Source organism: Globicephala melas, chromosome 17 (genome assembly GCF_963455315.2).
Source record: "Globicephala melas chromosome 17, mGloMel1.2, whole genome shotgun sequence".
NCBI lineage: Eukaryota > Metazoa > Chordata > Mammalia > Artiodactyla > Delphinidae > Globicephala > Globicephala melas.
In genome coordinates, this window is record NC_083330.1 from 29,706,938 (window position 1) to 29,725,474 (window position 18,537).

The 18,537-nt window shown below is 33.6% G+C and overlaps 1 protein-coding gene across 1 annotated transcript in view; it reads left to right on the top strand.

Moving 5' to 3' along the window:
* Nucleotides 1-18,537, top strand: part of CNBD1 (cyclic nucleotide binding domain containing 1) — a 388,156-nt gene that overhangs the window by 284,091 nt on the left and 85,528 nt on the right. The window contains 1 exon segment of the mRNA XM_030839273.1: nt 1,060-1,253. Coding sequence (XP_030695133.1) covers nt 1,060-1,253 — 194 coding nt within the window.

The following is an 18,537-nucleotide window of genomic DNA, read 5'->3' on the forward strand; positions in this document are numbered from 1 at the left end:
AAGCTGAGACGCATTGAGACAGCTTTGAATCTTCCAGCAGCAGCATTCTATGACATCCTCACAGGCATTTTTCATAAGCAAAAAGATTACATTATGAAACACATGGAGACTTTTTTAGTCCAAAGCCATTTTCAAAGCATTTGTCATGTTTCTGGGGTTCAGTCCTTTTTTTTTTTTTCTTGCCTACAACCACACAGGGACCAATTATACATATTGAGGATAGTTTGACAGAATCAAGGATGAGTTCAGCAGCCTCTTATTTCCTCGAGGTAGCAATGCTTGTTGGTTGATGCAGTTGAGAAAAATGTTGCCATGATCTCTAGGAGTCTTCAAAGCTGCACTACTTCTTGAGAGAAAAATCTGCTAGTGTTGGAGGGTCTCCTGCAGAGGCAGGGGTGGCTGTGGCTCACGGTGGGGACAAGGACACTGGCAGCAGAAGTTCTGGGAAGTACACCTTGGCGTAAGCCCTCCCAGCGTCCGTCATTAGCCGCACCAAAGAGCCCAGGTAGGCTCCAGTGATGGGTTTCCTCAGGCCAAACAACCAACAGGAAGGGAATCCTCCCTTTTCATACTATATTCTTTACTCAGTTCTATGAGTGATCATCATTCTGTCCAGAACAAAGATAAATGAAGATTAATAGTAGGTATATATTGTTACTTATATAAAATAAGAAGAAAGGCACATTTTTGTGGGGTGGGAGGCATTTAGAAAAGTTCAAGGACTTTTCTGGCCTGTTTTTCTCATGATATCTTATATCTATTAATCTTGATATGGCACCATGGTTCTTTTCTAGCATTTATCAGTTACATAAAAGGATTTATTACTATAAATAACTGTCAGAAAATAGTATTCTAAATATGTAGACATCTTTGTTATATTTGTTATTTGACTAAATTATTTGTGATGCCTAAGTGCCACATTAAAGTCACTTATTGATTAAACTAAAAGAGATCTGCTAAAAGCGAAGCAATTGTAATCTTTATTGTAGTCATACTTATATCAAAGAGTCTGGGAAATAAAGTCTACAGTATATCTTGTTTGGTTTTGTTTTATTTCAGTGATAGGAAATGATGGATTGTATATGATACTGAAAGGCCTAGCTTGACCACGAACACAGATATATAAAAATCTGATTGAAGAAAATGAGTCTACAACCTCTTTCATACCTCAGAGTTTCCACAGCTTTGTTTTCAGTGAAGACTTCAGAAACTCTATACTGGCAGAGACGCACATACCTTCAATGGACCCAATGGCAAGAAAGGAATATTTGCTTTCTCAGTAAGCAACAATGTATCATTATTGTAACATTTTATCTCTTCCAGATATTTAAATCTAAATATATCACTCAGTGTGTCCTGAAATATTCAAGATAATACAGCTTTTAAAAATAAGAATTATACTGTTAACACAACTTGAAATGTGTTTAAAACAATTTAATGAGGGATACCTTCCAAAGCATATTGCCCACTGGCTGGTGTTTTGTGGTATGTTTGACTACTGAGACAAGGCCAATGTAGTTGGATGACTGAATGTAGAAGGAGGGTTATTTTGAGATAAGGGAGAGGGAACATGTGATTTGAGAAAGGGAACACAAAGGACAGATCATGAAGGGCCTTTTAAATCAAGTTAAGAATGTATGCTTATGCTGTTTATCTCAAGGACAATGCTAAGGTAATCAAGGTGTTGATTCTGTTACAATCAGAAAGTCTCGTTTGAAGAAAATCCTTTGCCTATATGTGTTTCAAAACTATCAGCTGGTACAAAAAAATAAAGTTTAATATCTTTCTGGATGTCTAGATACCCCACATGAGGGTCAGGTCTGGTTCAACTAGAATTGTGGCTAAAAAAGCCAATTTTGGATTTAGGGTAGTCAAGATGTTCAGAGGAGAAAAGAGCCAAAGAAACAATTAAAACCAAATTATTTAGCACCATGGATTGAAGTCAGGAAAACTTAAAATATTCTCAGATTCAAGAAGAATGAATATGGATAAAGCCAATAAAAACAAACAAGGATAAAAAGTGAGTCAAGAACATAAAAGTATATTGTTGATCACACATGAATGGGTAATGTTTCTAATCTATCTTGATAGGGATAGAAAAGAACACACTCACGACTCAGTGGCCACATACCATGTACCCAATACATTTTCAATCTTCTTTAGAAAAAAATACCACCTCTGGCAGAGCAGCTATAATTAGGGCTATTTCTTTGTTGACTTTATAGTAATCCACTCCAATCTTTTAGGATCTAGTTGTTTGCTTTTAAGGACAAAACTCATGAATTAAATGAGAATAAGATGGGACTACCACCTCTGAATCCTGAATTAGGTTTATGAGGGCAGCACTAATCTCTGTCATTCTACCTGGGATATAGTATTATTTTTGTTCCAGCCTTACTGATGTATAATTTACAAATAAAATTTGTATATATTTAAGTTATACATCTTGATATTTTGATATATGTATACATTGTGAAATGATCACCACAATCTAATTAACATATCCTTCATATCACATAGTTAGATTTTTGTATGTTTGTGGCGAGAACACTTAAAATGTATTCTCCTAGCAAAGTTCAAGTATACAACACAGTGTTGTTGACTATAGTCACCATGCTATACATTAGATCTCTAAGACTTACTTGTCTTGCATACTGGAAACTTTGTACCCTTTGACCGATATCTCTCCATTTTCCCCACACCTGACCCCTTGTCACCAACATTCTACTCTATTCTTCAATGAGTTTGACTATTTTAGATTACACATATAAGTGAGATCGTATAATATTTGTCTTTGTATGTTAGGCTTATTTCACTTAGCATAATGTCCTCCAGGTTCATTTGTGTTGTCACAAATGGTAGGATTTCCTTCTCTTTCAGACTGAATAATATCCCATTGTTTGTATGTATATCATATCTTCTATCTCCATTTATCCATGGATAAACATGTAGGTTGTTTCCATATCTTGGTTATTGTGAATAATGATGCAATAAACATGGAAATGTAGATATCTCTTCAATATCCTGTTCTTATTTCTTTAGATGACTACACAGAATTGGTATTGCTGAATCATATGGTAGTTAGTTCTGTTTTTAATTTTTTGGGAGAGGGTAGCTCCATACTGTTTTCATAATGGCTGTACCAATTTACATGTCCACCAACAGTGTACAAGGATCACCTTTCCACCACATCTTCTCCAACGTTTATCTTTTCTTTTCAATAATAACCATTATAACAGGTGTAAGGTGATATCTCATTGTGGCTTTGATTTTCATTTCCTTGATGATTAGCAATGTTGAGCACCTTTTCATGCACCTGTTGGTCAGTTCTATGTCTTCCTTTGAGAAATGTCTATTTAGGTCCTTTTCCCATTTTTAAAATTGGGTTATTTGTGCAATTTCTGCATGTGGTTATCTGGTTTTCCAAGCACTATTTATTAAAGAGACTATTTTTCCCTATTGAGTTTTCTTGGCACCTTTGTCAAATATATGTTGACTGTATGTGATGGCATTTATTTCTGAGCTCTCTTTTCTGTTCCATTAGTATGTCTATTTTTATGCTAACACCATACTGTTTTGATTACTATATCTTTGTAGTATATTTTGAAATCAAGACCTGTGATGCATCTACCTTTGTTCTTTATTCTCAGGTTTGCTTTGGCAATTCAGGATCTTTTGTGGTTCCATACAAATTTTAGGATTGCTTTATTTCTGTGAAAAATGCCATTGGAGTTTTGATAGGGATTACATTGGGTTTGGATTATATGGCTTTGGATAGTACAGACATATTAATAATATTAATTGCTCCAATCCATGAACATGGGATATCTTTCAATTTGTTTGTATCTTCTTCAATTTCTTTCATAAAAATCTTGCAGTTTTCATGATACAGATATTTCAATTACTTGGTTGAAACATTTAATTATTTATATTTTATATTTTTGATGCTATTGTGAATGGGATACTTTATTACTTTTGCAGAAGTTTTGTTGGTATACAGAAATGCCACTGATTTCTGTATGTTGATTTTATATCCTGAAACTTTATTTAATTCATTGATTATTTCCAACAGCTTTTTGGATTTTCTGCATATAAGATCACATCACCTGCAAATAATAAAAATTTTACTGTGTCCTTTCTGATTTGTCTTGACTATATCTAACTAGGACTTCCAGTACTATGTTGAAAAATAGTGGTGAGAGTTGCACCCTTGTCTTTCTGCTGATCTTAGAAAAAAGCTTTTGATCTTTCACTGTTGAGTAGGATGATAGTTATGTCTTTGTGGTATATGGCCTTTCTTATGTTGAGACATGTTCCTTCTATACCCAATTTGTTGAAGGTTTTATCAAGAAAGGCTGTTATATTTTGTCAGATTTTTTTTTCTGTATATATTGAGATGATTATGTGATTTTTATTCTTTCATTTTGTGAATGTGGTGTATCACATTTATTGATTGCATATGTTGAACCATCCTTGCATCCCAGGGATAAACCCCACATGGTCATGGTATATAATTCTTTTAATATGTTGTTGAATTTGAGTTGGTAGCATGTACATTTTAACTATATTAATTTTTCCTATCTATGAACACAGAAGGTCTCCATTTATCTGTGTTTAATTTATTCATTACTGTTTTATAGTTTTCAGAATATATGTCTTTCACCTATTTGGTTAAATTTATTCCTAAGTATTTTATTATTTTTGTTGTTCTTGTAAATGGGATTCTTTTCTCAATTTCTTTTTTGTGTAGTTTGTTCTTGTGTATAGAAAAACCACTGAGTTTGTATGTTGATTTTATATTCTGCAACTTTACTGGATTTATTTATTATTTCTAACATTTTCTTTGTGGAGTTTTTGGGGTTTTTTACACATAAGATCATGTCATGTGCAAACAGGTAATTTTACTTCTTCCTTCTGATTTGGATATCTTTTCTTTCTTTCTTTCATTCTTCTGCTTCTCCTTCTTTTCCTCCTTCTTTTTGTACACTTGCTCTGTCTAGAATTTCAGTACTATTTTGAAGAGAAGTGGAAAGAGTGGGCATCCCTGCCTTGTGCTGGATCTTAGAGGAAAAGCTTTTAGGTATTACCACATCAATTATGACATTTATTGTGGGCTTTTAAAAATTGTATTCCAACACTCTATTTTTATTTGTGGATAGTTATTAAACTGTTACTTTTGTGAGGGATGAGGGCTGGGTCAGAACTTCTAATCTTCCATCTTGCTGATGTCTGTGATATTGTTTTGTTTTACTATCTTGGCTAAGGTGGAGGAGGGTAGGGAGAGAGCAATTTCAGAGGTCTCCACTTGATCTTCCTTTCTGATTGTTTTTACCACAAAGGCCTAGAAACAAGTGTGGGGCCTCTGTCAAGTATCCATTCAAATTACATGTTTAAAATCCATGGAAAATGCCATGAGGTGGGTCTATGAAACCAGCAGAGCTACTGTGAACCAGACATGGGACAAACTCAATTTTTTTAATGCATTCATATATTTTCTCACTGAAAAGTAGCAATTATACTTTATGTCCTAGGTTTTAAAGTCTCTATCCCAAATTTCAGGGTTCAGTAGAATATTTGCTGTGGTTGTAAGTGCAAAGTTATTTGGAGCTATGGTATCCTTATAATTACTGAGTCCAATCCTCAACATTTCTGACTTCCGACTATAGGAAATTTTCTTTATATGCTGCCATGGAGTTCTTGAATTACATCACTTTAAGCTGATGACTGATTTTCCTTAAACTTTCATTGTTTCTCCCCATTGTATTGATATTGTTATTGTATAACAAGATTGTATATTGTTATTCTTTTTTATAGTTCTTAATACTCATTCTCCAACACCTGCCTCAAAGGTCTGAGATACTGTAGCTTTCTGAGCATTCTCTTCTGACAATACCCCATGCCTGTTCAACACCATTAAAAGTTTTATCACTGCCACAGCATGCCAGGAACTATCAGTGCTGCAGTGATGCATTTTTATTGCAAGCTGGATGATAACAAGTTCACAGCTCTAAATCATTCTCTTCCCTAGTTCTGATAGAATATTTTGAAAAAATAATAGACATAAAAGCAGACAATCTTGTTAACTGTCAGCAACTTTAGGGCTTTTGTTCTTAAGTCTACTGAAGGACAAGTATGTGATTATTGCCTACAGTTTATTTTGGATTGCTAAAAACATAAATTATCCTTGTTGAATCTGTCCCCTATAGGAAATGTGTTATATTTTAAGACATGCTACTCTTTGTCTAATTTTATTACCTGACTTTTCTATGTATTTATTTTTAAAATAAAACATTAAATATTATTAACGCTTAGGAGAGTTTTTGTGGTTTTTCACAAAGGGTTATGTTTTATTTTTCCGCCATCTATTTGGCTTCTTTGCCATTATTTGCTTTTTTATTGTGTTGTATCAGAGAATCAAACTACAAAGAAGAAAAAAAAAAAGTAATACCATCTTCATTCTTCAATTTAACCCTCTAATATATTTTGTAAGTATGTGGGTATTATCTGAACATAATGAAAATAAAGTGAAAAACATACAGTCTAAGGATCAAATACATTTTTCATGAGATGCAAATATCTGCTATATTTACTCCCTGCTACAGATGTAAACTGGACTAAAAAACTTGGTGCAGTACAAATAGCAAGAAGTTTTGTTTTTGCTTTTCTTGATATTGATTTATATATTAAAGCAAAATGTTTTTATTACATTGTTTTATATAAGGAAAAGAGAGAAAAATTATTCATTCCTTTACAAGATCATCAACAATGATTCTAACGAGTCTTAAAATCTTTAATTCATTTTTTAATTAGCCTCACAATTTTTCAAAGAACCAATCATAAAGAAAATCAAATTTCTTTAGAGTCAGCTCAGTATGGTTTGGTATATGCTAACACACAGAAACACATACACACACACACTGTATTTTGTACTTTATACTGTATTTTGTACTTTATATACTCCTATATTTGATATATTATATATTTTACTATGCTGCTATCTTTTATTAAAATGTATTTTTTACATAACATTTAGCAACATTATACAAGCAATTTTAAGTGGAAGTTCTTCAATAATTATTAAGATAACTTTATAACTTATTAGTAGAAGTTTTCTTTGAAAATAAACATTTGAAGCCATGTGGAAAGAAAATTATTTGATAAATTTATATTGAACAATTTGGACTTAGTAGGGTGAATTTATAAAATATCTTTATCATTTTTTTTAATACCAAAGCTTTCAAACAAGCTATGTAGTATTATTATTCCATGTTCCCTGGATGAAATCTCAGTCAGATCCTAGTTATTAACAAGTAGCTTAATCTTTTTAGGTATTAAAAATTTCAGTCAAAAAAAAAATTCCAGTCCTGTCTTCATATCAAAATTTCAAATTCTCATGCTTGACAGCACAGCTTGTACCTTATTGTGCCATAATTCTGCAGTGGGAAAAGGAGTTCACATCAGTTTATAATGCTTTTCTTACTCTGCATCCTCTTCTGTTCACTTGCTGTTCTTTCTTGCTCCTCTCAGAGGATCAGGAAGGAAGGGAGGGTGGATATTAGAGGTAAAATTTTATGCTTACCTTCTGTGATTTGGCTCTAAATGCAATCTTTTATATTGTCCTTCCTTCCGTAACTCCCTTGAATGGTATTGCCTCCTGTAGTGTGTTATTTAATACTACACCTTTTGTCCCTGGTTTCATGCAGTGGATACCATGGAAGTCTTTCTTTGGATCAGCTCACCCCTTCTGGCAGATCTCCAGGTTTACTCCCTTTCCAGACAGTTCCACACTAGTTAAATTTTGTCAGTCCACCTGGCTGATGGGAGAGGGAGAGCCACACACTTACTCTATCAATTTCCTGTCTCCTTGTTACTGAACTCAGGTTTGGCTGCTCACCAATCAAAAAACCAATACTCAAGAGACAGGTTTTGGTAGAAATTAAAGGTTGCTTTATTCAGAGTTCCAGCAACCTGGGGCAAGGTAGTTCCGTGTCCCAGACCAACTCCGAAGAGTCTGCTCAGCCATGACTGTTTTTAAAGTATCTCAGTGACTCATCAAGGCAGGAGGTTGTATTCTGCATTATTTTCCATTTATGCAGACTGGCTGACTCCTCATGATCTTTCTTCAGATCTTATCTTGCCCTCATTGTCTGACTGCAGGATTGTGAAGCGGGCTTCTGGGAGTAGAGAGCTAGTCATTCTTTAACTACTTAATTCTACATTCTTACTTCTTTCAGTCTAGGAAAAGAATCTACAGGTTAGCAAGGCATCCTGTGCATTCAGTGGAGCATTGGTCAGGAGTTAGGTTAAATTACCTAGTGATCTCATTCCTATAATTAAGTTCTTTTAAAGTCAGAGGGGAAAAATGTAGGCAGACAGGAAATGGGGAAAAGAGATTCTTTCAATCCTCACTTTGAGCTTTGGGGAAAGGGGAAGAAGAGGAAGGAAAATGACTGCAGGACACTGACAACCCTCACTAAACAGACCTCTCTCAATCTTTTCCATCAATTGCCTGACCTCAGCTTATAGTCTCTTGAGATGGAAAATGAGCTAAAGTTTGCAAAACCAATTTTATAATCTCTAAATCACTATGCAAGCAAGCCCTGGAAATTTTAATTTCTAAAACTCTGAAGCAACAGGAAAAGTCACTTTTACAGTAGGAAAACTACACAGAGCACTCTGTTACATAAATATCTATATATCAATCTATCTAATCTTTATATATATATATACATATGTGTATATATATTCTATTTTATATCATTTAAATTTATATAAATGTAAGTTTAACATCTTGGAGTAATTGGAAAAATTGCACTTAATATTCTATGTGTTATGGGTATAACACATCCTATGTAATGTATGTATCCTATGATATAGCTTATATATGTAATACGTCTATATGTATGTAATAGGATGTTGTTTGTATACGTATAGAATACACATAACACATAGAATGTAATAGATTATATATATTATTTGTTTCCATGCTAAATCTTACATATAATTTTATTTATTTATTTTTGAAACCACCTAATTTGGGAAAAATTGTGATATTGAAATATACCTCTTTAAACTTGGGTTTTGCCACACAAAAAAATAAGTTTCAACAAGCTAGCTTTAGAAAGAAATTTCTTCTTTTTAGTGTGTGTGTGTGTGTGATGCTACAGAATCAGTTAAATTGACTAGCTTAATAAAATACTATGTAAGAATTTGTGTGTGTGTGTGTTAAGTGCTGTGGTGGGTATACAATATAATCTTGAAATGACTAGAGGTATCAATTTTGAAATTGTCTACATAGAAATGTGATATTAAATCCATAAAACTATAAATAAAGTCTGAGAAAAACAGTATTAAAAAGAAAGCTGAACTCAAGGAGCAAATCTTGAGTAAATTCCACATTTGGGAAAAAGGAAAGTAGTCACCAAAGAGCAAAGGAGAGGAACTAGAATAGCGACAGCAAGAAGAAAATTTCCCCAAAGGTGAGGTGATTAAATAGTTACTGATATTTTGGGGCCCTTCCTTTTACAATGAGAGCTTTGCATGAAACCCTTTTTTTGCCTGGTTGTATCTTGTGAACCATTGTGAGTATGTGTTATATGACTTGATAACATCCTAGGCTGGAGAAAATATGTTTCCTTTGAGCAATATAATATAAAGTTAAAACCTTTAACCTGAGAATTTTTTTGTATTTTACTTTATCAAGTTAGCTCATTAACTTTAGAAATAAAACATGATTGACTTAACTAATTGCTCGTTATCCTTTAGCAGATTGGATCCTTTGTTGCCTTGATGTTTCTTACAAAATTAGTATTTCACAATAATAAAAATAATAAAACATATAATATGTATTCTTTCCCATCCTCCTGCTCTTGTAAATATTGAGACAATTTTATGCTATTCATGTCTCTTACAGAGTTGGCCTTTTGTTTTTGAATTTTGGTAAGGACATCTCCAAACAGGCATAAAAAATCAACACACACACACACACACACACACACACACACTATTATTTGACAACATTTCGATAGAGGCAGGGCGTCACTGAAATAAAATGTAAAAAATGCTCCTTGTCCTTAATAGGGGACCAGAACTAACTCTTGTTACAAAAATGGGGAAGACAGTCCAGAATTAGATGATTAGGTGGGAGCTGGTCCTGACAAGGTGAACTATGACATTTGGAGAAGAGCAAGTTCATTGTGGGTTAGAACGGCCATGGAGTTAAGAGAAGGCACTGTCTCCTTATTTTATAGAATTCTATAGACTATAGCATACACTGAAGAAGTGGTGAGCTATGTTTGTGCCCTGTCCACACTGTGTGACCATGATAGCCCCATTTTTTTTTTTTTTTTCGGTACGCGGGCCTCTCACTGTTGTGGCCTCTCCCATTGCGGAGCACAGGCTCCGGACGCACAGGCTCAGTGGCCATGGCTCACGGGTCCAGCCACTCCGCGGCATGTGGGATTTTCCCGGACCGGGGCACGAACCCGTGTTCCCTGAATCGGCAGGCAGACTCTCAACCACTGCGCCTCCAGGGAAGCCCATGATAGCCCCATTTTTGTTTTGTTTTCTTTTGTTTTTTTGCGGTATGCGGGCCTCTCACTGTTGTGGCCTCTCCCGTTGCGGAGCACAGGCTCCAGACGCGCAGGCTCAGCGGCCATGGCTCACGGGCCCAGCCGCTCCACGACATGTGGAATCCTCCCGGACCGGGGCACGAGACCGTGTCCCCTGCATCGGCAGGCGGACTCCCAACCACTGCGCCACCAGGGAAGCCCAATAGCCCCATTTTTAAGAGCACAAGTGATGGAGTCAGAGCATACACTTTATAGCTATAGAAACATGAGCAACTTACTAAGACTCTAAGCTGCAGGTCCCTTATCTGTAAAAACTGAGCTAGTAGCAGTACCCACCTCATTCATCATTGTTTGTATTAAATGAGACAGATTATATAAAACAGAACAATGCCTAGCATATTGTGAGAGCTCAATTTTTACCTACTGTTATTATTGTTGATGATGTTTTTGTTTTTCATTCCATCCCTTCTACCAATTTTTACTTTCAGGCTCTTATTATTTTTGGTCAATACGTTATGATCACCTCCTATCCTTGTATATAATCTACAGACTTCCTCAGTTCATCCTCCACATTGTCACTACAGTGACTTTTGTAAAAGTCAAATGTGATTATGTAGCTCCCTTGCATAAAATGCTTTACTTATTTCTAGTTCCTTACAAGATAAAATTTAAATTTCTCTGCATTGTTTTCAGGGCACTCCATGAATGAGCTCATCTCTCCAGTGCATGCTTTTTGTTAGCCAGGCAAGACTACATATAGTTCACTGAATGTTTATGTTTTCTCCATGTCTCTACACATCTTGTTTTCTGCATCTGAAGGTGACAAGCTCCTTTGGGGATTCTTGGAAGTCTCTCATGCATTCTCAAGAAACTAATTAAGCTTCATTTCCTCTGACTAAAGTCTCTCAATCTCCCCTGTGCCCTCATATATTTAGTATATTCCCTTAGGTTGTGCTGTTAGTTTTTGTCATGTGACTTACTTTTTTGTTTGTTTGTTTTTAGTTTCTATTTTCATTTGACTATAAACTCATTGAAGTTTATTCTTCTTTATCACACCCCCTGTTCATAGGTATAGTGATTAGTATGATATATAGGTCATTTAAAATAAAGGCATTTTAGATAGCATGACTAAAAGAATGGACAAGCGAAAGAATGGAAATATCCCAAGTAGGAAAAACAATGTGGACAGGAAGAGGTAGTATGGACAGTGAGGAAATGCTCTGGTACACAGGACAGAGAAGGCAGTTATTGGTCACTTAAGCAGGTTCAGGTAAATGGTTTGATTTTAGGCTAGTTGGAAGATTTCATCTTTGATGAAAGCATAGTAAGGAACTATACCAGTCACTTGAAGAGAGCACTAACTTCATGAATTTTAGGAAGATGAATCTGGCAGTTTGTGTTATACTCTTGTGTCTTTTGATTACTGTTGTTTTCAAGAGACTTGATGCATGCCTACAGAAAGCTAGTCTTTGTAAACTTTTGAGCACATTTAATATTTTCATGTCAGAGCCAATGGACTTCTCTATGTATTTAACTACTTTGCTGTATGTCAAAGGATGTACTTTTAAAATTAAACTTTTCCTCTTATTCCAAGGAATGTCTTAATAAATTTTTCACTAAAAATAAACAACCTAACTAATATACACTTGATATTCATAAAACCTAAGATTTCTGGTGAAGTAACCCCTTTGTAGTAGCTTTTGCTACTATTGCACAACACATTTTTTAGTAAAAAAATAATTGATATTTCCAAGAAACAAGTCATTTTTGGAGGTTCCATGAATTCTTTGCTTGAATATGAAAAAGACAATTCTATGTTTTAAATATCTACCAGCCTTTTTTTCCCCAAAAGCAAGGGAGTACTATGATATGGTCTACATATGAAAAAGTCATTTTGGCTGTCATACGTAGAATGGAGTGGATCTGGGTATGTGGTTCTGGAGGCAAAACAGAGAAATCAGTGAGGAAGTTCTGGTAATTAAGTACATTAATAACGCTATTTGCCTGGACAGTGTTGCTTTAGTAGATGCTATAGACATAGATGGCCTTGGGATACATTCTGGATGTAGAATTGACAGGACTTGCTTATGGATTAGAAATGAAGGGGGAATTAAAGAGAGGATTCAATGATCATTTCTAAAATTTTGGATAGAGAGAATTGGTGGAGGATAACACAACTTACTGGGATTGGGAAGACAGGTAGAAGAGGATTTGGGAAAGAACTAATTTGGTCAGTTAGTTTTGAGATTTTGAGATGCCAATTATGTATACAAGTGGACGGTTATGTTAACAACTTGTAATATGAGTCTAGATCTTAAGAGTATCATTTTGTTGCAGTAGTTACCTTTAGTTGCTCAGTAGTAGTCAATTGTATGAATATACTACAACTTATTCATCCATTATTCTGTTTCTAGACATCTCAGTTATTTCCAAAGCAATGAACATTCATGTGCTAGCATTTTTTTGTGATAAATGTTATTTTTCCTGGATAAATATCTAGGAATGAGGTTATTGGTTCATAGAGAAGATACATTTAACTTTTTATGAAATTCCTAAATATTTGTCTAAAGAAGTTGTAACATAAAAAGTATAGTATAACAAATAATATTGTTATTGTTAAATATAAGGCCTAACATGTTGTTATTTATTCATAATGCCAAGTTCAATGAAGGGGGCAATAAGAATGGATAACATATAGAGAAGTGCAATGAAGGGGGCAATAAGAATGGATAACATATAGAGACGTAACTTAGACCTTTGAGGATGATATGGGTTTTTATTTGAAATATTTTTAAATGACAAGACTCGTCTCTAGGATCACAAGCTCACCTAGAGCTCAGAGGAAACATGGGTTTGGCATTTATCACTTGAGTCCTAGAAACTGAGAAAAGCTACAGTGAGAGGCTGAATAAGGAGAGTCTGGAATTTCAAAAGGGAGTCTGGAATTTTATATAAAAAATTCCAGGACATTTCCACCCCCTCTACAATTACTGGAGAAGGGAACAAACCTGTATGTGAGAATGTTACTCATGGAAAATGCTGGTTTAATTAAGATAATTTGTATGTTAATAAAAGTGTGCAACATTAAAAAATAAATTAAAATATAGGTTTTAAAATGATGTTGTTATTGTTAAATATAAGACCTAATATTTTGTTGTTTATATTGCTAAATGTAACTTGAAAAATATAATATATGGATTGGCTTGATTACAGTGCTAGACGAGACTACGAAGTATACTTTACAGTCATAAGCTTGATGATGATGATGATCAGAAAGATAATAATAGCAGCTGTTATTTAATGAGTATTTGCTATGTACTTGCACTAAGTTAAGACTAAGTTAAAACTTTTATAGAGTATTTCAGATAATCTTAACAAAAACATTATGAGGTATATAATTTTGTCTCTGAGAAATGTAACACTTTAATTATTTGTCACATAGCTGGTAAACACTAAATTAGACCAAAGTAGAACCCAGCCTTGTTGATTTTTAAAGCCCACACTTTTAATGACCAAGACTTCCTGCCTTCCTAAGCAAACATTGATTTCTTGAATGAAATTTTAAAATAAAATAACTAGAAATAGCATTTAGAGTAGACTTTAAAATCAGAGTTTCAGGTCACTGAGTGACAAATATGTACACATATGATGACAAACAGGAATTATGAAATACGAGCAAGTAGAAATGCTGTTTCTTTGTCCTGTGCTACAGTGGCTGAAAATGCTGCCATCAAGGACTTGGCTAAAGTTAGACTATTAACTTTTAGACATCTAAATAAATTCACTAGCCCCAGAAACTGGCATCACTGAAGTGCTAAGAAACCAGAAAAAATATATATCTTTGCTGATATATGAATATTCACTTTTAGCAGACATTTTTATATGATACTAGATCTTTAATATTATGATTGTAAGTTAATGACAAGCCATTATGGTGATTCAAACGACCATGCTTAGTTGTACTGGGCTAATTTACCACAATTTTGTCTTTCATTTTGCCACCACTGGTGTGTATAGCAGCACAGACCTACATCATAAGATAAGTAGTGTAGCACAGATTTTTTGAGACCAGCTTTTTAAAAAAAGCTTTCCTTGTTTGATCACTTACTAATTGTGCTACATTGGACAAGTTACTTGAAACTGAGTTGCTTCATCTGTAAAGTGGGAATAATAATAATATCTACTTCAGGAAATTTTGTGAAGACTAACGGAAAAAATACCACCCTGCTTCTGGCATAGAATATGAGTTTAATAAATAATAGTGTATTATTATATTATTGCAATTGAATCAAATTAAGAAAACAATATAAAGAATATTGATGCATAATGCAGGATAATTAACTCTTTTCCAACTTTTACCGTGGCTATTAGGCTGGAGTCAGTCAGTATGCTAAACATTCCTAAAACATTTCTACCAAATCAGATTCTACTAGGAAGATCATTTCTCAGATATGTTACATGCAGCCTGTCTTCCTCAGCAGTGAGTTTACTCAGTGTGTCAGGAATTAGGTATTTTCATTTTCATTCCCACTTGAGAATCTCTGCCTCTTGAGTAACATTTTCAGGAGCTATAAGCATAGGAGGAGAAGCATATATACAGTATGTAAACAGTCTATATTTTCTTCTCCTCTCCTTTCTTGCCTCCAAATCATGTCACAGATCTTCCTTCCTATGCTCCCTTATTTATTGAGTCAGGTACATAGCATGTACTATCTCACTTTACCAGTTAATTCATTAGAAATTATTTACTCCTAGTGTATTGGTTAGACTATATGAAAGCTTGTCAGTTTTCCAATGGGGGTATCTGGCTAACCCATGATCTTGAAATTCACCTTTGGATCTTGTTTTATATGGTTATTCTGTGTAACCATCATTGCTAATTAACATGTGTTTTCTGTCCACAATTTAGTTTTGCTATAGCTATCTAGATTTGTTACAATCTCCAAAATTTCATTTCACTACTTACCACATAGAAGTATATATCTCTATGTTGTAGAAACTTGTATGCTTACCAGAATGTATAGGACACTCATATATATCCAGTTAAAGAGAGAAGGTAAAAAATAAGTGAATTACTAGTTGTAGTTTGAAATAATAAAAATAATTATAAAAGAGCATATAACTTGGTATGAGACAATCCTAGGCTTGAATCCTGGCTCTGATATTTACTAGTCATTTAACCTTGGATATGTTCCTTAATTTTTCTAAAGCTCCGTTTCTGTATCTGTGAAATAGATTTAGTGGTAGTAATAGTACTAATAATATCCTCCTCATAGCAAAGTTTTGAGGATAAATAAAATGATTTATGAAAGTGCTTAATGCAAAACAAGGGCTCAAAACATTTCTTTTTTGATTATTATGCATCAGTAATAGAAATGAATTGCCAAATAAGCTTTGTAAGCGAGCAATTAATATTTAAGCTTAAAGGAAAGAGTCGTCGTTTTCTGAAGGCAATAGGTAAAGAAGATAGATTGAAAAGGTTAAATTTTAAATGGATAGAACAAATTAAGGAAGGCATTCTCTGTGGTTATAAAGGGCTGCTAAGAAAACATAGTCAAAATTCACAAAATATTTTTAGTGTCAATGAATAAACTATGTGACTAAAATGATAAATTCATCTAAGGGCATATTTTGGAAATAGTGCTGAAAATAGGTAGGAGAGTAGAAGATTTTGAATTTGAGGTTTAAGGAGTTTGTATTTATTTGGACACTGCTTGAAATCATGTACATTGGCTTATATGCACAACAGCATTTAACACAACAATTTATATGTGGTATATTTTTGAAAAAATAACAATAGAAGTATCTAGCATGGTATCTAGTAGATGAAGAAAGAAGAATAATTAAATGATCACTACTGTTGTCCAGTAGTTATTATAACAGCTGAAATACACAGTGGTTAATTTCTTAGTTTGTGCCTGTATAAATCAAACACTTTAAATAATATGATACCATTACCAGTGCATAAAGGAAAAAAATTATATTTATTTGCAATCATTTTAGGAACTATAATTATACCATTTATACTCTTGTTAAAATAGGAGAAGGCAATGGGTCTACCTCCCTTCGTCATGGAATAAATTGGGTAACCAGAGATAATATACACATGTGCATAATTTAATTGCTTGCTGCATAAATTTAATTGTTGATATTTACATTAATTCCTAGGTTTTATGGGAATAAATCCCTTCTCAAATTTCTTTCTTGGCTTGTATCAGTTGCTAGCTAGTCAGTCAATAACAAACTATGTGAGTGAGGATGAGGCGGTGGGGATGTGGTGGAGGTAGGAATCGATAAAAAATTGATAAAAATTTGCTGCCAGTATGTATGTATCCTTAAGTTAGAGTGAAAATATTTTGAACAAGTTAAGCACTTGATCGCTGAATCCCAATTTTTCAGTCTCCCAACTCCTAAGTACTTCTAATCTGTGTTATCAACATAGATTGTATCTTTCTTGTATCTGAGGGTAATTGAGCCATGAGCATCTTACTCATACTGCCCAATACATTTCAGGTTTTATCAGGTATTTGGATAAATTTGGGGAGACTTCAGAAGCATTGATAAATGGTTGCTCCCACTGGAGAAATAATACATCTTTTAAGTATAATAGTTGAATAGCAATTTCATCTCTAGATCAAAACTTAACCAATAATTTCAAATGGGAACTTATTCTAATTAATTTTAAACTATGATCAAGAAGATATTGGGATATCCTGAAGAGTAAAGACAATGTCATGTTTGATAAACATAAGGAATTTATCTTTAGGATATCTAATTCCTAGGCCTTCAGATTTCTGAGAAGGAAAGTTGCCTGATTTTCTGGGTATGCTGTTTTCTAAGCTAGTTGTCCTCTTTATTTTTCTGGCCTCTCCATATCAAAGCATACCTCAAGGATTCATTCCTTGGCCATACTTCTACTGATCCCCTCCATATCTTATTTCATTTATCTATAGACTGTCTTAGATGACTTTCTGCTGTTATCTTAGATGTTGGTCTCTCTGAATGCCTATCTCAACTCCCAATGTGAAGGTGACTTCCTGAGGTTGGGGAGCTTATTTTTCTCTGATGCCTAGTATTCCAGGAATTTTAAGGTGTTTGATAAGAATAAATATAATTTGTGTTTACTGCTGCTGTTTTTATGTACTGCATTTATTTTATCTAAATTGGTATGTTTAAAATATGTGCAATATTTTGTTCTTAAAAATAAAATGTATCAACTATAGCCCAATATAAAATTCTAAAAAAACCTGTTTAATGAAATGAAAATATTAGAATATTTAAAAGTTAAAACCCAGAAAGTCACTCAAGAAATATTTTTGCTATGAATAATGGAATTGGAACTTAGCATCAAATTTTTTCTCCAGTCATTTAAAAATTCAATACAAATAGCTGTGATGGGTTTAAAACATGAAGATATTTCTTATCACTACTACATGTAGTGACCTTTTATTTTCACAGAGTTAAAATGTGTGATGTAACTAAAAATAAACCTTAGGTCATAGAAAATTTACTATTATTTGAAAATAAATTGATTGAAGAGTAAAATAAATAGAAAAAGAGTAAAAATTATGCTGTCTATAAGATGTTCTTATGGCTCTTTTAATATAAAAGCAGTAAAGAAGAAATGTTTTGGTACATATTGACTGTTTATCAATGCTCTTTTAATAATATATAAAAATAAAAGGACTTCATGTATAAGCATTACCGATATATTTTATTTCCAAAACAGACACTTAAGAGAATTAAAGCTTTCAATCAATTTGTTTTACATTCCCCCAGTCGGTTTTTTAAAAGGACTGTTTCTTATTTGACTACTTTATTTATTTGAAAACACCAAAATATATTCAGGTATGCTATTGTTTTTCTCACCTTTTCAAATATTGGCTTTAAGAAGCTTAAATGATAAAGAATTTCAAGTTGATATATGATTTAAAATAGGTGTTAATCTTATAACACTTATTTGGAG